Source organism: Bombina bombina, chromosome 6, assembly GCF_027579735.1.
Source record: "Bombina bombina isolate aBomBom1 chromosome 6, aBomBom1.pri, whole genome shotgun sequence".
NCBI lineage: Eukaryota > Metazoa > Chordata > Amphibia > Anura > Bombinatoridae > Bombina > Bombina bombina.
Window position 1 is genome coordinate 8,475,544 of NC_069504.1, and position 26,399 is coordinate 8,501,942.

Here is a 26,399-nt window from a genome sequence, read left to right on the forward strand (position 1 = left end):
AGTACAGCAAGTACAGTGAGTACAGCGGGTACAAAGGGAGCAGCAGGTACAATTGGTACAGTGGGAACAGTGAGTACAGCGGGTACAAAGGGTGCAGCAGGTACAATTGTTACAGTGGGTACAACAGGTGCAGTGGGTAAAGCAAGTACAGTGAGTACAGCGGGTACAAAGGGTGCAACAGGTACAATTGGTACAGTGGGTACAACAGGTGCAGTGGGTACAGCAAGTACAGTGAGTACAGTGGGTACAAAGGGTGCAGCAGGTACAATTGGTACAGTGGGAACAGTGAGTACAGCGGGTACAAAGGGGGCAGTAGGTACAACAGGTGCAGTGGGTACAACAGGTGCAGTGGGTAAAGCAAGTACAGTGAGTACAGCGGGTACAAAGGGTGCAGCAGGTACAATTGGTACAGTGGGTACAACAGGTGCAATGGGTACAGCAAGTATAGTGAGTACAGCGGGTACAAAGGGTGCAGCAGGTACAATTGGTACAGTGGGTACAACTGGTGCAGTGGGTACAACGGGTACAAAGGGTGCAGCAGGTACTATTGGTACAGTGGGTACAACAGGTGCAATGGGTACAGCAAGTATAGTGAGTACAGCGGGTACAAAGGGTGCAGCAGGTACAATTGGTACAGTGGGTACAGCAAGTACAGTGAGTACAGCAAGTACAGTGAGTACAGCGGGTACAAAGGGTGCAGCAGGTACAATTGGTACAGTGGGAACAGTGAGTACAGCGGGTACAAAGGGTGCAGCAGGTACAATTGTTACAGTGGGTACAACAGGTGCAGTGGGTAAAGCAAGTACAGTGAGTACAGCGGGTACAAAGGGTACAGCAGGTACAATTGGTACAGTGGGTACAACAGGTGCAGTGGGTAAAGCAAGTACAGTGAGTACAGCGGGTACAAAGGGTGCAGCAGGTACAATTGGTACAGTGGGTACAGCAATTACAGTGAGTACAGTGGGTACAAAGGGTGCAGCAGGTACAATTGGTACAGTGGGTACAACAGGTGCAGTGGGTAAAGCAAGTACAGTGAGTACAGCGGGTACAAAGGGTGCAGCAGGTACAACTGGTACAGTGGGTACAACGAGTGCAGTGGGTAAAGCAAGTACAGTGAGTACAGCGGGTACAAAGGGTGCAGCAGGTACAATTGGTACAGTGGGTACAACGGGTGCAGTGGGTAAAGCAAGTACAGTGAGTACAGCGGGTACAAAGGGTGCAGCAGGTACAATTGGTACAGTGGGTACAACGGGTGCAGTGGGTACAGCAAGTACAGTGAGTACAGCGGGTACAAAGGGTGCAGCAGGTACAATTGGTACAGTGGGTACAACGGGTGCAGTGGGTACAACGGGTGCAGTGGGTACAGCAAGTACAGTGAGTACAGCGGGTACAAAGGGTGCAGCAGGTACTATTGGTACAGTGGGTACAACAGGTGCAGTGGGTACAGCAAGTACAGTGAGTACAGCGGGTACAAAGGGTGCAGCAGGTACAATTGGTACAGTGGGTACAACTGGTGCAGTGGGTACAGCGGGTACAAAGGGTGCAGCAGGTACAATTGGTACAGTGGGTACAACGGGTGCAGTGGGTAAAGCAAGTACAGTGAGTACAGCGGGTACAAAGGGTGCAGCAGGTACAATTGGTACAGTGGGTACAACAGGTGCAGTGGGTACAGCGGGTACAAAGGGTGCAGCAGGTACTATTGGTACAGTGGGTACAACAGGTGCAATGAGTACAGCAAGTACAGTGAGTACAGCGGGTGCAGTGGGTACAGTGAGTACAGCGGGTACAAAGGGTGCAGCAGGTACTATTGTTACAGTGGGTACAATGGGTAAAACAGGTACAGTGAGTAAAGCGAGTACAGTGAGTACAGCGGGTACAAAGGGTGCAGCAGGTACAATTGGTACAGTGGGTACAACAGGTGCAGTGGGTAAAGCAAGTACAGTGAGTACAGCGGGTACAAAGGGTGCAGCAGGTACTATTGGTACAGTGGGTACAACAGGTGCAATGGGTACAGCAAGTATAGTGAGTACAGCGGGTACAAAGGGTGCAGCAGGTACAATTGGTACAGTGGGTACAACTGGTGCAGTGGGTACAGCGGGTACAAAGGGTGCAGCAGGTACTATTGGTACAGTGGGTACAACAGGTGCAATGGGTACAGCAAGTATAGTGAGTACAGCGGGTACAAAGGGTGCAGCAGGTACAATTGGTACAGTGGGTACAGCAAGTACAGTGAGTACAGCAAGTACAGTGAGTACAGCGGGTACAAAGGGTGCAGCAGGTACAATTGGTACAGTGGGAACAGTAAGTACAGCGGGTACAAAGGGTGCAGCAGGCACAATTGTTACAGTGGGTACAACAGGTGCAGTGGGTAAAGCAAGTACAGTGAGTACAGCGGGTACAAAGGGTGCAGCAGGTACTATTGGTACAGTGGGTACAACAGGTGCAATGGGTACAGCAAGTATAGTGAGTACAGCGGGTACAAAGGGTGCAGCAGGTACAATTGGTACAGTGGGTACAACGGGTACAAAGGGTGCAGCAGGTACTATTGGTACAGTGGGTACAACAGGTGCAATGAGTACAGCAAGTACAGTGAGTACAGCGGGTGCAGTGGGTACAGCGGGTACAGTGAGTACAGCGGGTACAAAGGGTGCAGCAGGTACTATTGGTACAGTGGGTACAATGGGTAAAACAGGTACAGTGAGTAAAGCGAGTACAGTGAGTACAGCAAGTACAGTGAGTACAGCAAGTACAGTGAGTACAGCGGGTACAAAGGGTGCAGCAGGTACAATTGGTACAGTGGGTACAACAGGTGCAGTGGGTAAAGCAAGTACAGTGAGTACAGCGGGTACAAAGGGTGCAGCAGGTACAATTGGTACAGTGGGTACAACAGGTGCAGTGGGTACAGCAAGTACAGTGAGTACAGCGGGTACAAAGGGTGCAGCAGGTACAATTGGTACAGTGGGTACAACAGGTGCAATGGGTACAGCAAGTACAGTGAGTACAGCGGGTACAAAGGGTGCAGCAGGTACAATTGGTACAGTGGGTACAACAGGTGCAGTGGGTACAGCAAGTACAGTGAGTACAGCGGGTACAAAGGGTGCAGCAGGTACAATTGGTACAGTGGGTACAACAGGTGCAGTGGGTACAGCAAGTACAGTGAGTTCAGCGGGTACAAAGGGTGCAGCAGGTACAATTGGTACAGTGGGTACAACAGGTGCAATGGGTACAGCAAGTACAGTGAGTACAGCGGGTACAAAGGGTGCAGCAGGTACAATTGGTACAGTGGGTACAACAGGTGCAGTGGGTAAAGCAAGTACAGTGAGTACAGCGGGTACAAAGGGTGCAGCAGGTACAACTGGTACAGTGGGTACAACGAGTGCAGTGGGTAAAGCAAGTACAGTGAGTACAGCGGGTACAAAGGGTGCAGCAGGTACTATTGGTACAGTGGGTACAACAGGTGCAATGGGTACAGCAAGTATAGTGAGTACAGCGGGTACAAAGGGTGCAGCAGGTACAATTGGTACAGTGGGTACAACTGGTGCAGTGGGTACAGCGGGTACAAAGGGTGCAGCAGGTACTATTGGTACAGTGGGTACAACAGGTGCAATGAGTACAGCAAGTACAGCGGGTACAGTGAGTACAGCGGGTACAAAGGGTGCAGCAGGTACTATTGTTACAGTGGGTACAATGGGTAAAACAGGTACAGTGAGTAAAGCGAGTACAGTGAGTACAGCGGGTACAAAGGGTGCAGCAGGTACAATTGGTACAGTGGGTATAACAGGTGCAGTGGGTAAAGCAAGTACAGTGAGTACAGCGGGTACAAAGGGTGCAGCAGGTACAATTGGTACAGTGGGTACAACAGGTGCAGTGGGTAAAGCAAGTACAGTGAGTACAGCGGGTACAAAGGGTGCAGCAGGTACTATTGGTACAGTGGGTACAACAGGTGCAATGGGTACAGCAAGTATAGTGAGTACAGCGGGTACCAAGGGTGCAGCAGGTACAATTGGTACAGTGGGTACAACTGGTGCAGTGGGTACAGCGGGTACAAAGGGTGCAGCAGGTACTATTGGTACAGTGGGTACAACAGGTGCAGTGAGTACAGCAAGTACAGTGAGTACAGCGGGTACAAAGGGTGCAGCAGGTACAATTGGTACAGTGGGTACAACAGGTGCAATGAGTACAGCAAGTATAGTGAGTACAGCGGGTACAAAGGGTGCAGCAGGTACAATTGGTACAGTGGGTACAGCAAGTACAGTGAGTACAGCGGGTACAAAGGGTGCAGCAGGTACAATTGGTACAGTGGGTACAACGGCTGCAGTGGGTACAGCAAGTACAGTGAATACAGCTGGTAAAAAGTGTGCAGCAGGTACAATTGGTACAGTGGGTACAACGAGTGCAGTGGGTAAAGCAAGTACAGTGAGTACAGCGGGTACAAAGGGTGCAGCAGGTACTATTGGTACAGTGGGTACAACAGGTGCAATGGGTACAGCAAGTATAGTGAGTACAGCGGGTACAAAGGGTGCAGCAGATACAACTGGTACAGTGGGTACAACGGGTGCAATGGGTACAGCAAGTACAGTGAGTACAGTGGGTACAAAGGGTGCAGCAGGTACAATTGGTACAGTGGGTACAACAGGTGCAGTGGGTAAAGCAAGTACAGTGAGTACAGCGGGTACAAAGGGTGCAGCAGGTACAATTGGTACAGTGGGTACAACGGGTGCAATGGGTAAAGCAAGTACAGTGAGTACAGCGGGTACAAAGGGTGCAGCAGGTACAATTGGTACAGTGGGTACAACAGGTGCAGTGGGTAAAGCAAGTACAGTGAGTACAGCGGGTACAAAGGGTGCAGCAGGTACAATTGGTACAGTGGGTACAGCAAGTACAGTGAGTACAGCGGGTACAAAGGGTGCAGCAGGTACAATTGGTACAGTGGGTACAACAGGTGCAGTGGGTACAGCGGGTACAAAGGGTGCAGCAGGTACTATTGGTACAGTGGGTACAACATGTGCAATGGGTACAGCAAGTACAGTGAGTACAGCGGGTACAAAGGGTGCAGCAGGTACAATTGGTACAGTGGGTACAACAGGTGCAGTGGGTACAGCAAGTACAGTGAGTACAGCGGGTACAAAGGGTGCAGCAGGTACAATTGGTACAGTGGGTACAACAGGTGCAGTGGGTACAGCAAGTACAGTGAGTACAGCGGGTACAAAGGGTGCAGCAGGTACAATTGGTACAGTGGGTACAACAGGTGCAGTGGGTACAGCAAGTACAGTGAGTACAGCGGGTACAAAGGGTGCAGCAGGTACAATTGGTACAGTGGGTACAACAGGTGCAGTGGGTACAGCAAGTACAGTGAATACAGCGGGTACAAAGGGTGCAGCAGGTACTATTGGTACAGTGGGTACAACAGGTACAGTGAGTACAGCAAGTACAGTGAGTACAGCGGGTACAAAGGGTGCAGCAGGTACAATTGGTACAGTGGGTACAACAGGTGCAGTGGGTACAGCAAGTACAGTGAGTACAGCGGGTACAAAGGGTGCAGCAGGTACAATTGGTACAGTGGGTACAACAGGTGCAATGGGTACAGCAAGTACAGTGAGTACAGCGGGTACAAAGGGTGCAGCAGGTACAATTGGTACAGTGGGTACAACAGGTGCAGTGGGTAAAGCAAGTACAGTGAGTACAGCGGGTACAAAGGGTGCAGCAGGTACAACTGGTACAGTGGGTACAACGAGTGCAGTGGGTAAAGCAAGTACAGTGAGTACAGCGGGTACAAAGGGTGCAGCAGGTACTATTGGTACAGTGGGTACAACAGGTGCAATGGGTACAGCAAGTATAGTGAGTACAGCGGGTACAAAGGGTGCAGCAGGTACAATTGGTACAGTGGGTACAACTGGTGCAGTGGGTACAGCGGGTACAAAGGGTGCAGCAGGTACTATTGGTACAGTGGGTACAACAGGTGCAATGAGTACAGCAAGTACAGCGGGTACAGTGAGTACAGCGGGTACAAAGGGTGCAGCAGGTACTATTGTTACAGTGGGTACAATGGGTAAAACAGGTACAGTGAGTAAAGCGAGTACAGTGAGTACAGCGGGTACAAAGGGTGCAGCAGGTACAATTGGTACAGTGGGTACAACAGGTGCAGTGGGTAAAGCAAGTACAGTGAGTACAGCGGGTACAAAGGGTGCAGCAGGTACAATTGGTACAGTGGGTACAACAGGTGCAGTGGGTAAAGCAAGTACAGTGAGTACAGCGGGTACAAAGGGTGCAGCAGGTACAACTGGTACAGTGGGTACAACGAGTGCAGTGGGTAAAGAAAGTACAGTGAGTACAGCGGGTACAAAGGGTGCAGCAGGTACTATTGGTACAGTGGGTACAACAGGTGCAATGGGTACAGCAAGTATAGTGAGTACAGCGGGTACCAAGGGTGCAGCAGGTACAATTGGTACAGTGGGTACAACTGGTGCAGTGGGTACAAAGGGTGCAGCAGGTACTATTGGTACAGTGGGTACAACAGGTGCAGTGAGTACAGCAAGTACAGTGAGTACAGCGGGTACAAAGGGTGCAGCAGGTACAATTGGTACAGTGGGTACAACAGGTGCAATGAGTACAGCAAGTACAGTGAGTACAGCGGGTACAAAGGGTGCAGCAGGTACAATTGGTACAGTGGGTACAACGGCTGCAGTGGGTACAGCAAGTACAGTGAATACAGCTGGTAAAAAGTGTGCAGCAGGTACAATTGGTACAGTGGGTACAACGAGTGCAGTGGGTAAAGCAAGTACAGTGAGTACAGCGGGTACAAAGGGTGCAGCAGGTACTATTGGTACAGTGGGTACAACAGGTGCAATGGGTACAGCAAGTATAGTGAGTACAGCGGGTACAAAGGGTGCAGCAGATACAACTGGTACAGTGGGTACAACGGGTGCAATGGGTACAGCAAGTACAGTGAGTACAGTGGGTACAAAGGGTGCAGCAGGTACAATTGGTACAGTGGGTACAACAGGTGCAGTGGGTAAAGCAAGTACAGTGAGTACAGCGGGTACAAAGGGTGCAGCAGGTACAATTGGTACAGTGGGTACAACGGGTGCAATGGGTAAAGCAAGTACAGTGAGTACAGCGGGTACAAAGGGTGCAGCAGGTACAATTGGTACAGTGGGTACAACAGGTGCAGTGGGTAAAGCAAGTACAGTGAGTACAGCGGGTACAAAGGGTGCAGCAGGTACAATTGGTACAGTGGGTACAGCAAGTACAGTGAGTACAGCGGGTACAAAGGGTGCAGCAGGTACAATTGGTACAGTGGGTACAACAGGTGCAGTGGGTACAGCAGGTACAAAGGGTGCAGCAGGTACTATTGGTACAGTGGGTACAACAGGTGCAATGGGTACAGCAAGTATAGTGAGTACAGCGGGTACAAAGGGTGCAGCAGGTACAATTGGTACAGTGGGTACAACGGGTGCAGTGGGTAAAGCAAGTACAGTGAGTACAGCGGGTACAAAGGGTACAGCAGGTACAATTGGTACAGTGGGAACAGTGAGTACAGCGGGTACAAAGGGTGCAGCAGGTACAATTGGTACAGTGGGAACAGTGAGTACAGCGGGTACAAAGGGTGCAGCAGGTACAATTGTTACAGTGGGTACAACAGGTGCAGTGGGTAAAGCAAGTACAGTGAGTACAGCGGGTACAAAGGGTACAGCAGGTACAATTGGTACAGTGGGTACAACAGGTGCACTGGGTAAAGCAAGTACAGTGAGTACAGCGGGTACAAAGGGTACAGCAGGTACAATTGGTACAGTGGGTACAACAGGTGCAGTGGGTAAAGCAAGTACAGTGAGTACAGCGGGTACAAAGGGTGCAGCAGGTACAATTGGTACAGTGGGTACAGCAAGTACAGTGAGTACAGTGGGTACAAAGGGTGCAGCAGGTACAATTGGTACAGTGGGTACAACAGGTGCAGTGGGTACAGCAAGTACAGTGAGTACAGCGGGTACAAAGGGTGCAGCAGGTACAATTGGTACAGTGGGTACAACAGGTGCAGTGGGTAAAGCAAGTACAGTGAGTACAGCGGGTACAAAGGGTGCAGCAGGTACAACTGGTACAGTGGGTACAACGAGTGCAGTGGGTAAAGCAAGTACAGTGAGTACAGCGGGTACAAAGGGTGCAGCAGGTACTATTGGTACAGTGGGTACAACAGGTGCAATGGGTACAGCAAGTATAGTGAGTACAGCGGGTACAAAGGGTGCAGCAGGTACAATTGGTACAGTGGGTACAACTGGTGCAGTGGGTACAGCGGGTACAAAGGGTGCAGCAGGTACTATTGGTACAGTGGATACAACAGGTGCAATGAGTACAGCAAGTACAGTGAGTACAGCGGGTGCAGTGGGTACAGCGGGTACAGTGAGTACAGCGGGTACAAAGGGTGCAGCAGGTACTATTGGTACAGTGGGTACAATGGGTAAAACAGGTACAGTGAGTAAAGAGAGTACAGTGAGTACAGCAAGTACAGCGGGTACAAAGGGTACAGCAGGTACAATTGGTACAGTGGGTACAACAGGTGCAGTGGGTAAAGCAAGTACAGTGAGTACAGCGGGTACAAAGGGTACAGCAGGTACAATTGGTACAGTGGGTACAACAGGTGCAGTGGGTAAAGCAAGTACAGTGAGTACAGCGGGTACAAAGGGTGCAGCAGGTACAATTGGTACAGTGGGTACAGCAAGTACAGTGAGTACAGTGGGTACAAAGGGTGCAGCAGGTACAATTGGTACAGTGGGTACAACAGGTGCAATGGGTACAGCAAGTACAGTGAGTACAGCGGGTACAAAGGGTGCAGTAGGTACAATTGGTACAGTGAGTACAACAGGTGCAGTGGGTAAAGCAAGTACAGTGAGTACAGCGGGTACAAAGGGTGCAGCAGGTACAACTGGTACAGTGGGTACAACGAGTGCAGTGGGTAAAGCAAGTACAGTGAGTACAGCGGGTACAAAGGGTGCAGGAGGTACTATCGGTACAGTGGGTACAACAGGTGCAATGGGTACAGCAAGTATAGTGAGTACAGCGGGTACAAAGGGTGCAGCAGGTACAATTGGTACAGTGGGTACAACTGGTGCAGTGGGTACAGCGGGTACAAAGGGTGCAGCAGGTACTATTGGTACAGTGGGTACAACAGGAGCAATGAGTACAGCAAGTACAGTGAGTACAGCGGGTGCAGTGGGTACAGCGGGTACAAAGGGTGCAGCAGGTACTATTGGTACAGTGGGTACAATGGGTAAAACAGGTACAGTGAGTAAAGAGAGTACAGTGAGTACAGCAAGTACAGTGAGTACAGCGGGTACAAAGGGTGCAGCAGGTACAATTGTTACAGTGGGAACAACAGGTGCAATGGGTACAGCAAGTACAGTGAGTACAGCGGGTACAAAGGGTGCAGCAGGTACAATTGGTACAGTGGGAACAACAGGTGCAATGGGTACAGCAAGTACAGTGAGTACAGCGGGTACAAAGGGTGCAGCAGGTACAATTGGTACAGTGGGAACAACAGGTACAGTGGGTACAGCAAGTACAGTGAGTACAGCGGGTACAAAGGGTGCAGCAGGTACAATTGGTACAGTGGGTACAACAGGTGCAGTGGGTAAAGCAAGTACAGTGAGTACAGCGAGTACAAAGGGTGCAGCAGGTACAATTGGTACAGTGGGTACAACAGGTGCAGTGGGTAAAGCAAGTACAGTGAGTACAGCGGGTACAAAGGGTGCAGCAGGTACAATTGGTACAGTGGGTACAACGGGTGCAGTGGGTAAAGCAAGTACAGTGAGTACAGCGGGTACAAAGGGTGCAGCAGGTACAATTGGTACAGTGGGTACAGCAAGTACAGTGAGTACAGCGGGTACAAAGGGTGCAGCAGGTACAATTGGTACAGTGGGTACAACAGGTGCAGTGGGTACAGTGGGTACAAAGGGTGCAGCAGGTACTATTGGTACAGTGGGTACAACAGGTGCAATGGGTACAGCAAGTACAGTGAGTACAGCGGGTACAAAGGGTGCAGCAGGTACAATTGGTACAGTGGGTACAACAGGTGCAGTGGGTACAGCAAGTACAGTGAGTACAGCGGGTACAAAGGGTGCAGCAGGTACTATTGGTACAGTGGGTACAACAGGTGCAATGGGTACAGCAAGTATAGTGAGTACAGCGGGTACAAAGGGTGCAGCAGGTACAATTGGTACAGTGGGTACAACGGGTGCAGTGGGTAAAGCAAGTATAGTGAGTACAGCGGGTACAAAGGGTGCAGCAGGTACAATTGGTACAGTGGGTACAACGGGTGCAGTGGGTAAAGCAAGTACAGTGAGTACAGCGGGTACAAAGGGTGCAGCAGGTACAATTGGTACAGTGGGTACAGCAAGTACAGTGAGTACAGCGGGTACAAAGGGTGCAGCAGGTACAATTGGTACAGTGGGAACAGTGAGTACAGCGGGTACAAAGGGTGCAGCAGGTACAATTGTTACAGTGGGTACAACAGGTGCAGTGGGTAAAGCAAGTACAGTGAGTACAGCGGGTACAAAGGGTACAGTGGGTACAACAGGTGCAATGGGTACAGCAAGTATAGTGAGTACAGCGGGTACAAAGGGTGCAGCAGGTACAATTGGTACAGTGGGTACAACAAGTACAGTGAGTACAGCAAGTACAGTGAGTACAGCGGGTACAAAGGGTGCAGCAGGTACAATTGGTACAGTGGGAACAGTGAGTACAGCGGGTACAAAGGGTGCAGCAGGTACAATTGTTACAGTGGGTACAACGAGTGCAGTGGGTAAAGCAAGTACAGTGAGTACAGCGGGTACAAAGGGTGCAGCAGGTACTATTGGTACAGTGGGTACAACAGGTGCAGTGGGTAAAGCAAGTACAGTGAGTACAGCGGGTACAAAGGGTACAGCAGGTACAATTGGTACAGTGGGTAAAGCAAGTACAGTGAGTACAGCGGGTACAAAGGGTGCAGCAGGTACAATTGGTACAGTGGGTACAGCAAGTACAGTGAGTACAGTGGGTACAAAGGGTGCAGCAGGTACAATTGGTACAGTGGGTACAACAGGTGCAATGGGTACAGCAAGTACAGTGAGTACAGCGGGTACAAAGGGTGCAGCAGGTACAATTGGTACAGTGGGTACAACAGGTGCAGTGGGTAAAGCAAGTACAGTGAGTACAGCGGGTACAAAGGGTGCAGCAGGTACAACTGGTACAGTGGGTACAACGAGTGCAGTGGGTAAAGCAAGTACAGTGAGTACAGCGGGTACAAAGGGTGCAGCAGGTACTATTGGTACAGTGGGTACAACAGGTGCAATGGGTACAGCAAGTATAGTGAGTACAGCGGGTACAAAGGGTGCAGCAGGTACTATTGGTACAGTGGGTACAACAGGTGCAGTGGGTACAGCGGGTACAAAGGGTGCAGCAGGTACTATTGGTACAGTGGGTACAACAGGTGCAATGAGTACAGCAAGTACAGTGAGTACAGCGGGTGCAGTGGGTACAGCGGGTACAGTGAGTACAGCGGATACAAAGGGTGCAGCAGGTACTATTGGTACAGTGGGTACAATGTGTAAAACAGGTACAGTGAGTAAAGCGAGTACAGTGAGTACAGTGAGTACAGCGGGTACAAAGGGTGCAGCAGGTACAATTGGTACAGTGGGTACAACAGGTGCAATGAGTACAGCAAGTATAGTGAGTACAGCGGGTACAAAGGGTGCAGCAGGTACAATTGGTACAGTGGGTACAGCAAGTACAGTGAGTACAGCGGGTACAAAGGGTGCAGCAGGTACAATTGGTACAGTGGGTGCAACGGCTGCAGTGGGTACAGCAAGTACAGTGAGTACAGCGGGTACAAAGTGTGCAGCAGGTACAATTGGTACAGTGGGAACAACAGGTGCAATGGGTACAGCAAGTACAGTGAGTACAGCGAGTACAAAGGGTGCAGCAGGTACAATTAGTACAGTGGGTACAGCAAGTACAGTGAGTACAGCGGGTACAAAGGGTGCAGCAGGTACTATTGGTACAGTGGGTACAACAGGTGCAATGGGTACAGCAAGTATAGTGAGTACAGCGGGTACAAAGGGTGCAGCAGGTACAATTGGTACAGTGGGTACAGCAAGTACAGTGAGTACAGCGGGTACAAAGGGTGCAGCAGGTACAATTGTTACAGTGGGTACAACAGGGTGCAGTGGGTACAACAATTACAGTGAGTACAGCGGGTACAAAGGGTGCAGAAGGTACAATTGGTACAGTGGGTACAACAGGTGCAGTGGGTAAAGCAAGTACAGTGAGTACAGCGGGTACAAAGGGTACAGCAGGTACAACGGGTGCAGTGGGTAAAGCAAGTACAGCGGGTACAAAGGGTGCAGCAGGTACAATTGGTACAGTGGGTACAACAGGAGCAGTGGGTAAAGCAAGTACAGTGAGTACAGCAGGTACAAAGGGTGCAGCAGGTACAATTGGTACAGTGGGTACAACAAGTACAGTGAGTACAGCGGGTACAAAGGGTGCAGCAGGTACAATTGGTACAGTGGGTAAAGCAAGTACAGTGAGTACAGCGGGTACAAAGTGTACAACAGGTACAATTGGTACAACAGGTGCAGTGGGTAAAGCAAGTACAGTGAGTACAGCGGGTACAAAGGGTGCAGCAGGTACAATTGGTACAGTGGGTACAACGGGTGCAATGGGTAAAGCAAGTACAGTGAGTACAGCGGGTACAAAGGGTGCAGCAGGTACAATTGGTACAGTGGGTACAACAGGTGCAGTGGGTAAAGCAAGTACAGTGAGTACAGCGGGTACAAAGGGTGCAGCAGGTACAATTGGTGCAGTGGGTACAGCAAGTACAGTGAGTACAGCGGGTACAAAGGGTGCAGCAGGTACTATTGGTACAGTGGGTACAACAGGTGCAATGGGTACAGCAAGTATAGTGAGTACAGCGGGTACAAAGGGTGCAGCGGGTACAATTGGTGCAGCGGGTACAAAGGGTGCAGCAGGTACTATTGGTACAGTGGGTACAACAGGTGCAATGAGTACAGCGGGTACAAAGGGTGCAGCAGGTACAATTGGTACAACGGGTGCAGTGGGTACAAAGGGTGCAGCAGGTACTATTGGTACAGTGGGTACAACTGGTGCAGTGGGTACAATGGGTAAAACAGGTACAGTGAGTACAGCGAGTACAGTGGGTACAGCAAGTACAGCGGTACAAAGGGTGCAGCAGGTACTATTGGTACAGTGGGTACAATGGGTAAAACAGGTACAGTGAGTAAAGCGAGTACAGTGAGTACAGCAAGAACAGCGGGTACAAAGGGTGCAGCAGGTACTATTGGTACAGCGGGTACAGTGAGTACAGCAGGTACTATTGGTACAGCGGGGACAGTGAGTACAGCGGGTACTATTGGTACAGTGGGTACAGTGAGTACAGCAGGTACTATTGGTACAGCGGGTACAGTGAGTACAAAGGGTGCAGCAGGTACAGTGGGTACAGCAAGTACAGTGAGTATAGTGGGTACAGTGGGTATAGTGGGTACAGTGGGTATAGTGGGTACAGCAAGTACAGGGGGTACAGCAAGTACAGGGGGTACAGCAAGTACAGGGGGTACAGTATGTATCGCGAGTACAGAGAGTACAGAGAGTACAGTGGGTACAGTGGGTACAGAGAGTACAGAGAGTACAGTGGGTACAGAGAGTACAGTGAGTACAGCGAATACAGTAAGTAGTGAGTACAGTGGGTACAGCAAGTACAGGGGGTACAGCGAGTACAACAAGCACAGTATGTATCGTGAGTACAGTAAGTACAGCGAGTGCAGTGAGTACAGAGAGTACAGAGAGTACAGTGGGTATAGTGGGTACAGTAAGTAGTGAGTACAGTGGGTACAGCAAGTACAGCGAGTACAGTATGTATCGCGAGTACAGCAAGTACAGTAAGTACAGTGAGTACCGCGAGTGCAGTGAGTACCGCAAGTACAGAGAGTACAGCGGGTACAGTGGGTACAGTGAGTACAGCGAGTACAGCGAATACAGTAAGTAGTGAGTACAGTAAGTACAGCAAGTACAGGGGGTACAGTGAGTACAGCAAGTACAGTAAGTACAGTGAGTACCGCGAGTGCAGTGAGTACCGCGAGTGCAGTGAGTACCGCGAGTGCAGTGGGTACAGTAAGTAGTGAGTACAGTGGGTACAGCAAGTACAGTGGGTACAGCAAGTACAGCGAGTACAAAGGGTGCAGCAGTTACTATTGGTACAGCGGGTACAGCGGGTGCAGTGGGTAAAACAGGTACAGCGTGTACAGCGAGTACAGCGAGTACAGAGAGTACAGTGGGTACAGTAAGTAGTGAGTACAGTGGGTACAGCAAGTACAGTATGTATCGCGAGTACAGTATGTATCGCGAGTACAGTAAGTACAGTGAGTACCGCAAGTACAGAGAGTACAGTTGGTACAGTGAGTACAGCGAATACAGTAAGTAGTGAGTACAGTGGGTACAGCAAGTACAGTAAGTACAGCAAGTACAGCAAGTACAGTAAGTACAGTAAGTACAGTAAGTACAGTAAGTACCGTGAGTACAGAGAGTACAGAGGGTACAGTAAGTAGTGAGTACAGTGGGTACAGCAAGTACAGTGGGTACAGCAAGTACAGTGAGTACAGTGGGTACAGCAAATACAGAGAGTACAGTGGGTACAGTGAGTACAGCGAATACAGTAAGGAGTACAGTGGGTACAGCAAGTACAGTAAGTACAGTAAGTACAGTAAGTACAGCAAGTACAGCAAGTACAGCAAGTACAGCAAGTACAGCAAGTACCGCGAGTACAGAGAGTACAGAGGGTACAGTAAGTAGTGAGTACAGTGGGTACAGCAAGTACAGTGGGTACAGCAAGTACAGTGAGTACAGTGGGTACAGCAAATACAGTGAGTACAGTGGGTACAGCAAGTACAGCGGGTACAGCAAATACAGTGAGTACAGTGGGTACAGCAAGTACAGCAAGTACAGCGGGTACAGCAAGTACAGCAAGTACAGGGGGTACAGCGAGTACAGGGGGTACAGCGAGTACAGGGGGTACAGGGGGTACAGCGAGTACAGGGGGTACAGCGAGTACAGGTGGTACAGCGAGTACAGGGGGTACAGCGAGTACAGGGGGTACAAAGGGTGCAGCAGTTACTATTGGTACAGCGGGTACAGCGGGTGCAGTGGGTACAATGGGTAAAACAGGTACAGCGTGTACAGTGAGTACAGCGAGTACACCGAGTACAGCTATACTATGTAACTTCTTGAACTAACAGATAGGAGTTCGTGACACAAACAAGAGCCGAACAACAAGTTTACAGGACGAACAAAGATAAATTCAGGTAATAAATAAATAAACTAATGTGTAAAACAAGTACAGTGGGTACAGCGAGTTTACAGGACGAACAAAGATAAATTCAGGTAATAAATAAATAAACTAATGTGTAAAACAAGTACAGTGGGTACAGCGAGTTTACAGGACGAACAAAGATAAATTCAGGTAATAAATAAATAAACTAATGTGTAAAACAAGTACAGTGGGTACAGTGGGTACAACAAGTTTACAGGACGAACAAAGATAAATTCAGGTAATAAATAAAAAAACTAATGTGTAAAACAAGTACAGTGGGTACAGCGAGTTTACAGGACGAACAAAGATAAATTCAGGTAATAAATAAATAAACTAATGTGTAAAACAAGTACAGTGGGTACAGTGGGTACAACAAGTTTACAGGACGAACAAAGATAAATTCAGGTAATAAATAAAAAAACTAATGTGTAAAACAAGTACAGTGGGTACAGCGAGTTTACAGGACGAACAAAGATAAATTCAGGTAATAAATAAAAAAACTAATGTGTAAAACAAGTACAGTGGGTACAACAAGTTTACAGGACGAACAAAGATAAATTCAGGTAATAAATAAAAAAACTAATGTGTAAAACAAGTACAGTGGGTACAACAAGTTTACAGGACGAACAAAGATAAATTCAGGTAATAAATAAAAAAACTAATGTGTAAAACAAGTACAGTGGGTACAACAAGTTTACAGGACGAACAAAGATAAATTCAGGTAATAAATAAAAAAACTAATGTGTAAAACAGAGGGTTTGGGAGTACATTTAAGATAATAATGATTTATCTACCAGCCAATTGGTCACCAATAACCTGAAAAGTGGCAAAGTTTACCTGAAAACAGCTCGGTGCGTCTGCTCTCGCTCCTCTCCATTTAATACACAAGAGAATAGCCCAAAAGACTCTGTGCCTGAGGGAGATACAAAAATACACACCCTAGTAGTGCACATGTAATGCTAAAACAGGCTGACCCTGCAAAACGTCAGGATCATGCAGATACGGTCACAATTGTGTCATGGTCAGGAGAGTATGGCACTGGTCACAAGTCAACATTTGTACTTTCAGCTATTCAAAACCTAAATAGATCAGACTGAAGGGAGATCAGATCTTAAGAATATTCAGATGAGTTTATTTCTGGGTCTGGTAGATGTTCCCAAACTGAGGCAAAAAAAAAAAATGTTCTGTCCTCAGTCCTTCAGGAAAATAGCTGGAAATCCTGATAGAGATATTTATGTTCTACCAGGGGAATAGTCATTTTTGTAAAAAACACATTCAGTATATTGTCTCTTATAAATTAAGTGTAAGGAGATCAAACTACTGAAAACATATATAGTATGTAGCAAACATGGTCGTAAATAGGTATTGTATCTCCAGTGCACACATTGTAACCTAAAATATACTTGAACAAACAGCACAAAAATACTGTTATGTGGGGAGATCTGATTTAATCAAAGCTATGGTTAACAGTCAGCACTACATGAAACATATCTAAACAAAGTGAGAAATAACAATACCTAGAATGTATATCAAGCTGAGTTTAATGTTGCCCTTCTTAAATCTAGAATATATTTTAGGTCCATAAATATATTGTTCTAAGCATTACAATCTGTTAAACACAAACCTGTCCTAATAATTTTTAAGATTACTCACTTGATGATCGTGATGTACTGTTTACAAAAACATTGAGAAACTTCTTGGAGAAGGGCATATTGGGTTCTGGAGAAGAGTCTCCAGATGAGGATTCATTGTCATGAGCTTCCACATCATCCCCAAACTCATCATCTTCTAAGTCACACGGGTCACAAGACCTTAGGATGTCACTGCCATTGCTCAGGATAGATGTGCACCTCTGTAGACTGATTAGTTCCAGTTGAGTATGTTCATCAACTACTAGTGTGTACTTTACAGAGTCATAGGCCAGAGAGTCATCAAGCAGGCGAGGTTCAGCAGTATGAGTATCCAAGAAAGCATCCTCCCCTAGGCATTCCTGGAATGGGGAGCTCCGAAGACTCCTATAATAGGAGTAGTCATCCTCCTCTCCAGGATATTCAAGGCTAAAACCATGGTTGGTTTTAGCTGTAGAGGTGTCCAGTGAGGGTTGTCTCTGTCCCAGTTCCTGGCACAATTCATCCTCAAGGATGCCAGAGTCAAGATCCCGATCAATATCCCAACCCTCCACAGGCTCTTGAAGTGTTTCCTCTGTCTCAGGCCATGCTTTTTGTTCAGTTCTGTGTGCAGGAGATTGGGACAGACAATCAGTGGTGTGTGAAAAACCTAAGTGAAGTTGAAGGCCTTCAAAGATAGGGGTGACAGTATCACATGAGTCATGCAGAACATATAGCCCAGGGCGAGTCTCCTCACTATCTTTGTGGTTCAATGAGTTCTGAAGTGTCTCCATATCCACTAGTTCAATGTTCTGTTGTGTTAACTCCTCGGTAGTCTTATTGGAGTTGGTGTGTTCAGCCTCCAATTCTGGTTCAATGGTTTCAGGATCCAAGTCAGAAGCAGGGGAAAGTGTGTCACAGGAAGGGCTGGTCTGTCTTTGGAAACATTCATCTGGGCAGGTAATAGGGTATGATCCCTCAGAAATCATTTTATTCACTAAGTTACTGAGTAGCCAGGGAGAGTCTGAATCTTCACTTAAGTCAGCTTCTGATTCTGAGTCCGAGTCATATTCACTGTTTGGATCTGCTTCTGGCAATAACTTGGGTCCAACAGGCAAGTAAAATGATCGTCTGATGCTCTCTAAACTGCGCTCTGTTTGCTGATCTGGTTGATCATGAGTTGGGACTTCCTCATCAATATTCCAGGGACTGTATTTGCCTTGAGATTCCTCCAGTCTTTGGGTGTCCTCTTCATCTTTGTCCAGGAGAATTGAGTCCTTGATGCCTAGACGACCTCCTTCTCCTACAGGGTCAGGCTCAGGATCAGAGGTAGGAGAACTAGCCTCTTCAATAGAATTTGTCAGATGTGATGATCTTCCACTGCTGGACTCACTACTCAAGTCCAACTCTGTCTCTGAGATTGAGGAAATCATGTTCCCCACCAGTCTCCCTGCCTCACAGGCAAATGCTGCTTCAATTTCACCTTCCACATCTGAATCAGAGCAAGGAGAACTTAGGTCCTGGCTGCAGCGTCCAGATGGCATGAATCGTCCATGACTAGTTATATCGGCCTCGATTCCAGGGTCTGAAGAAGGAGATGTTGTCTCATTGGAGGAGTTTGAGGGTTGGCCTTGTATGTGGTCTCTTCTCTCTGGGTACAGATCTGCCTGGTGTTTTTGGGAAGGAGAGGACACTCTTAGCTCTGCATCTCCTGGCCAAGGTCCACTACTACCTGACTGCTGCACATTTAATGGCACATGTCCCTGCTCATCAATGTCTTCTGGCTTCTCCATTTTTGGACCATTGTGCTCATCGTCGAGTCCTCTGTGAATGTCCAGCTTAGACTGAGCATGAGAGACCAGTTCTAAAGGAAGAAAAAAGAAAAATTTAATTTTAACTTTTTTTTTTATTCAGTAATTCCTTCAGTAAAATTTAACAAACAACTTTTGCTTTTAAGCATGAAAGTTTATTTGACCACCCCATAACAAGGTCTAAAACGCCACTTACTACCATAATCATCTGCCTTAAAGGGACGTGAAAGTCAAAAACATAAATTATGCTTTCCAGATAATTTCATTTCCTTCTGTATAAGGAGAGTCCACGGCTTCAGTCCTTACTGTTGGGAAATACTGAACCTGGCCACCAGGAGGAGACAAAGACACCCCAGCCAAATGCTTAAATACCTCTCCCACTTCCCATTTCCCCCAGTCATGCTGCCGAGGGAACAAGGAACAGTAGGAGAAATATAAGGATATAAAAGGTGCCAGAAAAGGTGCCATCGGAGAAACATGGGCGGCAGCCGTGAACTCTCCTTATACAGAAGGAAATGAAATTTTCTGGTAAGCATAATTTATGTTTTCCTTCTTAATATAAGTAGCGTCCACGGCTTCATTCCTTACTGTTGGGAAACTTATACCCAAGCTCTAGAGGTCAATGAATGATAACGGGAGGGACAAAAAGAGAGGCAGACCCTAATCTGAGGGTACCACAGCCTGCAAAACCTTTCTCCCGAAGGCTGCTTCAGGTCGAATAGACCTGCTGACGCTTACGCTTACCAGAATATGCCACAAACAAGGAAGAAGTTTGTATAAAATCCTTAGTAGCCTGAAGATAAAACTTCAAGGCACGAACCATGTCCAAATTATGAAGTAAACGTTCCCTCGAAGAGGAAGGATTAGGACTCAAAGAAGGGACCACAATCTCTTGATGACACGACTTTAGGGAGAAACCCTAACTTAGTACGTATGACAGCCTTATCCGAATAGAACACCAGATAAGGAGGCTCACATTGCAAGGCTGCAAGTTTAGATACTCTGCGCGCCAAAGCAATAGCCAGTATAAAAATAATTTTGCAGGACAACTTAATGTCAATTTTCTTGCATGGAGGCCTATTTATTAAAGGTCTGTTGGACCTGATCCGACAGTGCGGATCAGATCCGACAGATCTTGCTGAATGCGGAAAGCAATATGCTCTCCGTATTCAGCATTGCACCAGTAGCTCTTGTGAGCTGCTGGTGCAACGCCGCCCCCTGCAGATTTGCGGCCAATCGGCCCCCAGCAGGTGATGTCAATCAACCCGATCGTACTCGGTCGGGTTAAATTGTGGCGATCTCTGTCCACCTACAGGGTTATGGCGCAGCGGTCTTTCAGAGCTTGATAAATCAAACGGAGTCTGCTGCAAAACTTTAAGAACCAGATTCAGACTCCAAGGGGGGCCAATGATCTGAACACAGGTCTGATCCTAATCAGAGCCTTAACAAAAGACTGAACATCTGGAAGCTCAGAGAGCCTCTTGGGCAGTAAAACAGACAAGGCAGAAATCTGTCCCCTCAGGGAACTGGCCGAAAGACCCTTCTTCAGTCCATCCTGAAGAAACAATAGAATCCTGGCAACCTTAACTTTATGCCAAGGAAATACACGCTCATCGCACCAGAATAAGTAGGTTCTCCACACTTTATGATAGATGCGACGAGTAACCGGCTTACGAGTTTGAATGAGAGTATCAATAACTCTCTTTTAGAAAACCCTCTCTTGGCAAGGACTAAGCGCTCAATCTCCACGCAGTCAGGGTCCTTTTGTTCATCAAAATCTAGATTCTCTGAGGCTGTTTCAGCAGATCCCTGCGACAAGGTAACTTCCATGGAGGAGAAGATGACATCCTCACTAGAGCCGCGATCCACGTCCTTTGCAGCCACGATGGAGCAATTATTATAACAGACGCCTGCTGCTGCTTAATGCGGGCCACTACCCGGGGAAGGAGTGGTAACGCAGAAAAACGTAAATTAGACAGAACCTCCAAGGCACCACTAATGCATCTATTAGCTCCGCCTGAGGATCCCTGGACCATCGACCCATATCTGGGTAGCTTGGTATTAAGACGAGACACCATGAGATCTATCTCTGGCGTCCCCCACATGATGCATATCTCCACAAACAATTTAGGATGGAGAGACCATTCCCCTGGATGGAAGGATTGTCTGCTGAGAATATCCGCTTCCCAGCTGCCCACACCCGGAATGTGGATCGCTGACAGCGAACAGCTGTGGGCCTATGCCCACTCCAGAATCCGAGAATTCCCTCATTGCTAGGGAGCTTCTTGTTCCCCCCCCTGATGGCCGATGTAAGCCACCAAGGTTATATTGTCTGATTGGAATCTGATAAACCGGGACGAATCCAGAAGAGGCCAAGCCTTCAGAGCATTGTAGATTGCTCAAAGTTCTAGAATGTTGATTGGGAGAGACATTCCTCCTGAGAACACAGAACCTGTGCCTTCCTGGCACCCAAACAGCTCCCCATCCTGAGAGGCTCGCGTCCGTAGTCACAATCTCCAAGGATGGTCGTAGAAAGCATGTCCCTCGGGACAGATAGAGCCACCAAGAGAGTGATTCTCTCGACCGGCTGTCCAGGAAAATCTGTTGAGCCAAATGATTGCCGCTCCACTGTCTCAGCATGCACAGCTGTAACGGTCTGAGACTGAACCTGGCAAAAGGAATTCTGTCCATGCTGGACACCATGAGACCAATTACCTCCATACACTGAGCCACAGATGGCCTCAAAGAGGTCCGGAGGGCAAGACATGCCAAAGCTAGCTTGCACCGTCTCTGGTCAGATAGAAATATCTTGATTGATATTGAGTCTATTATAGTACCCAGGAATTCTACCCTGGTGCTTGGAATAAGAGAACTCCTCTCTAAGTTTATCTTCCAACCATGTGATTGAAGAAATGAGAGAAGAGATACCAAATGCTCCTCCGCTAGACGAAAGGATGGTGCTTGAACCAGAATGTTGTCCAAGTATGGAGCCACAGCTATCCCTTGGGTTCTGGCGACGGCCAGGAGAGCCCCTAGAACCTTTGTAAAAATTCTTGGGCCAGTAGCAAGACCAAACGGAAGTGCAATGAACTGAAAGTGCTGATCCAGGAACACAAACCGGAAGTGGTCCCTGTGGATTGGAACGTGAAGGTAGGCATCCTTCAGATCTATAGTGGTCATGAACTGTCCTTCCTGAACTAGAGGAAGAATGAACCTTATTTTCTCCATCTTAAAAATGAGGGGACATTTAGAAACTTTTTTAAGCACTTTAGGTGCAGAATCTGGCGGAAAGTACCCTCCTTCTTTGGGACCACAAACAGATTTAAGTAGTATCCCAAACCTCTTTCTGCAATAGGAACCTGGACAATGGCCCCTAAGGAGAACAGATCCCGCACGAACCTCAGAAAGGCTTCCCTATTTTCTTGTTTTGAAGACAAGCTTGAGAGGAGAAATCTGCCCTTGGGTGGAAGATATTTAAATCATATCTTGTATTCCTGAGCTATGACCTCCAGGACCTATGGATCCTGCACGTCCCTGGACCAACCGACTGCAAATAGCGAGTCTGCCCCCTACACGATCCAGTTCTGGATCGGGGGCTGCCCCTTCAACCCGACTTGTTCTCGGCAGGCTTCTTGTTCTGCTTGGATTTATTGCAGGATTGAGCCGGCTTCCAGGTGCTCTTGGTTTGCTCAGGCTTAGAGGAGGACTGCTGATGTTTTCAGAACAAAAGGAACGAAAAACATAATTTATGTAAGAACTTACCTGATTAATTAATTTCTTTCATATTGGCAAGAGTACATGAGCTAGTGACATATGGGATATACAATCCTACCAGGAGAGACAAAGTTTCCCAAACCTTAAAATGCCTATAAATACACCCCTCACCACACCCACAATTCAGTTTAACGAATAGCCAAGCAGTGGGGTGATAAAGAAAGGAGTAGAAAGCATCAACAAAGGAAATTTGTTCTTTATACAAAAAAATCATAACCATCATAAAAAGGGTGTGCCTCATGGACTCTTGCCAATATGAAAGAAATGAATTTATCAGGTAAGTTCTTACATAAATTATGTTTTCTTTCATGTAATTGGCAAGAGTCCATGAGCTAGTGACATATGGGATATCAATACCCAAGATGTGGAGTCTTCCACTCAAGAGTCACTAGAGAGGGAGGGAATAAAATAAAACAAAATTTATGCTTACCTGATAAATTTCTTTCTCTTGTGGTATATCCAGTCCACGGGTTCATCCATTACTTGTGGGATATTCTCCTTCCCAACAGGAAGTTCCAAGAGGACACCCACAGCAGAGCTGTCTATATAGCTCCTCCCCTAACCCCCACCTCCAGTCATTCGACCGAAGACAAGTAAGAAAAAGGAGAAACTATAGGGTGCAGTGGTGACTGTAGTTTAAAAAATAAAAACACCTGCTTTAAAGTGACAGGGCGGGCCGTGGACTGGATACACCACAAGAGAAAGAAATTTATCAGGTAAGCATAAATTTTGTTTTCTCTTGTAAGGTGTATCCAGTCCACGGGTTCATCCATTACTTGTGGGATACCAATACCAAAGCTTTAGGACACGAATGAAGGGAGGGACAAGGCAGGCACTTAAATGGAAGGCACCACTGCCTGTAAGACCTTTCTCCCAAAAATAGCCTCTGAGGAAGCAAAAGTATCAAATTTGTAGAATTAAAAAAAAGTATGAAGCGAAGACCAAGTCGCCGCCTTACAAATCTGTTCAACAGAGGCCTCATGTTTAACAGCCCATGTGGAAGCTACCGCTCTAGTAGAATGAGCTGTAATTCTTTCAGGAGGCTACTGGCCAGCAGTCTCATAAGCTAAACGGATTATGCTTCTCAGCCAAAAAGAAGGAGAAGTTGCCGAAGCCTTTTGGCCTCTCCTCTTTCCAGAGTAGACAACAAACAATGCAGATGTTTGACGAAAATCCTTAGTAGCTTGTAAATAAAACTTTAAAGCACGAACCACGTCAAGATTGTGTAACAGATGTTCCTTCTTTGAAGAAGGATTAGGACACAGTGACGGAACAACAATTTCCTGATTGATATTCCTATTAGATACTACCTTAGGAAGAAACCCAGGTTTGGTACGCAAAACTACCTTATCTGCATGGAAGATCAGATAAGGGGAATCACACTGCAAGGCAGATAATTCTGAAACTCTTCTAGCCGAAGAGATATCTACTAAAAGCAGAACTTTCCAAGATAAAAGCTTGATATCTATGGAATGCAAGGGTTCAAACGGAACCCCTTGAAGAACTTTAAGAACTAAATTTAAACTTCATGGCGGAGCAACAGGTTTAAACACAGGCCTGATTCTAACCAAAGCCTGACAAAACGCCTGAACGTCTGGAACATCAGCCAGGCGCTTGTGCAAAAGAATAGACAGAGCAGAAATCTGTCCCTTTAAGGAACTAGCCGATAATCCCTTTTCCAATCCTTCTTGGAGAAAAGATAGTATCCTAGGAATCCTGACCTTACTCCACGAGTAACCCTTGGATTCACACCAATGAAGATATTTATACCATATCATATGATAGATTTTCCTGGTGACAGGCTTTCGAGCCTGAATCAAGGTATCAATGACCGACTCGGAGAAACCACGTTTTGATAAAATCAAGCGTTCAATCTCCAAGCAGTCAGACGCAGAGAAATTAGATTTGGATGTTTGAATGGACCTTGGAGTAGAAGGTCCTGCCTCAGCGGCAGAGACCATGGTGGAGAGGATGACATGTCCACCAGATCCGCATACCAAGTCCTGCGTGGAAACGCAGGCGCTATCAAAATCACCGAAGCTCTCTCCTGCTTGATCTTGGCAATCAGACGAGGGAGGAGAGAAAACGGTGGAAACACATAAGCCAGGCTGAAGGACCAGGGCACTGCTAGAGCATCTATCAGCGCTGCCTGGGGATCCCTTGACCTGGACCCGTAACAAGGAAGCTTGGCGTTCTGACAAGACGCCATTAGATCCAGTTCTGGTTTGCCCCATAGTTGAATCAGCTGGGCAAATACCTCCGGATGGAGCTCCCACTCCCCCGGATGAAAAGTCTGCCGACTTAGAAAATCCGCTTCCTCCTGAGTCCACGAACCCTGAGCCTTCAGGGAGTTCCAGACTGCGCCCCAGCCCAGAAGGCTGGCATCTGTTGTCACTATAGTCCATTCTGGCCTGCGGAAACTCATTCCCCTGGACAGATGGACCCAAGATAACCACCAGAGAAGAGAGTCCCTGGTCTCTTGATCCAGATTTAACAGAGGGGACAAATCTGTGTAGTCCCCATTCCACTGGTTGAGCATGCAAAGTTGCAGTGGTCTGAGATGTAGGCGGGCAAACGGAACTATGTCCATTGCCGCTACCATTAGGCCGATCATTTCCATACACTGAGCCACTGATGGCCGAGAAGAGGAATGAAGAGCACGGCAAGAAGTTAGAAGTTTTGATATCCTGAACTCTGTCAGAAAATTTTTCATTTCTGCTGAATCTATCAGAGTTCCTAGGAAAGAAACTCTTGTGAGAGGAGAGAGAGAACTCTTTTCTACGTTCACTTTCCACCCGTGAGACCTCAGAAAGGCCAGAACAATGTCCGTATGGGACTTGGCGATTTGAAAAGTCGACGCCTGAATCAGAATGTTGTCTAGGTAAGGGGCTATCGCTATGCCCCGCGGGCCTTAGAACCGCCAGAAGGGACCCTAGAACCTTCGTAAAGATTCTTGGTGCCGTGGCTAACCCGAAGGGAAGAGCCACAAACTGGTAATGCCTGTCTAGGAAGGCGAACCTGAGGAACTAATGATGATCTCTGTGAATCGGAATGTGGAGATAAGCATCCTTTAAGTCCACGGTAGTCATATATTGACCCTCCTGAATCATAGGGAGGATGGTTCGGATTGTCTCCATCTTGAAGGATGGGACCCTGAGAAATTTGTTTAGGATCTTGAGATCCAAGATTGGTCTGAAAGTTCCCTCTTTTTTGGGAACTATAAACAGGTTTGAATAGAAACCCAGCCCCTGTTCCTCCCTTGGAACTGGGTGGATCACTCCCATAACCAGAAGGTCTTGAACGCAACGTAAGAATGCCTCTCTCTTTATCTGGTTTACAGATAGTTGTGAGAGATGGAATCTCCCCTTTGGAGATGAACCTTTGAATTCCAGAAGATATCCCTGGGAAACAATCTCTAGTGCCCAGGGATCCTGGACGTCTCTTGCCCAAGCCTGGGCGAAGAGAGAAAGTCTGCCCCCGACTAGATCCGGTCCCGGATCGGGGGCTACTCCTTCATGCTGTCTTAGGGGCAGCAGCAGGTTTCGTGGCCTGCTTCCCCTTGTTCCAAGCCTGGTTAGGTCTCCAGACTGGTTTGGACTGGGCAAAATTTCCCTCTTGTTTTGCATTAGAGGAAGCTGAAGCTGCACCACTCTTGAAGTTTCGAAAGGAACGAAAATTATTCTGTTTGGCCCTTAATTTATTGGACCTATCCTGAGGAAGGGCGTGATCTTTTCCTCCGGTAATATCAGAGATGATCTCCTTCAGGCCAGGCCCAAATAGGGTCTGTCCTTTGAAAGGGATGTTAAGAAGCTTAGACTTTGAAGTAACGTCTGCTGACCGTAGGACTTAAGCCAT

At 47.6% G+C, this 26,399-nt stretch overlaps 1 protein-coding gene across 1 annotated transcript in view; it reads right to left on the reverse strand.

Annotated features, from left to right (window-relative positions):
- Positions 1-26,399, reverse strand: part of MAPK8IP2 (mitogen-activated protein kinase 8 interacting protein 2) — a 320,297-nt gene that overhangs the window by 99,995 nt on the left and 193,903 nt on the right. Inside the window, exons 5-6 of the mRNA XM_053716289.1 lie at positions 17,006-18,823; positions 16,190-16,265 (exon numbers count right to left, since the gene is read on the reverse strand). Of these exons, the coding sequence (XP_053572264.1) occupies positions 16,190-16,265; positions 17,006-18,823 (1,894 nt within the window). The remainder of the gene's footprint in view (positions 1-16,189; positions 16,266-17,005; positions 18,824-26,399) is intronic.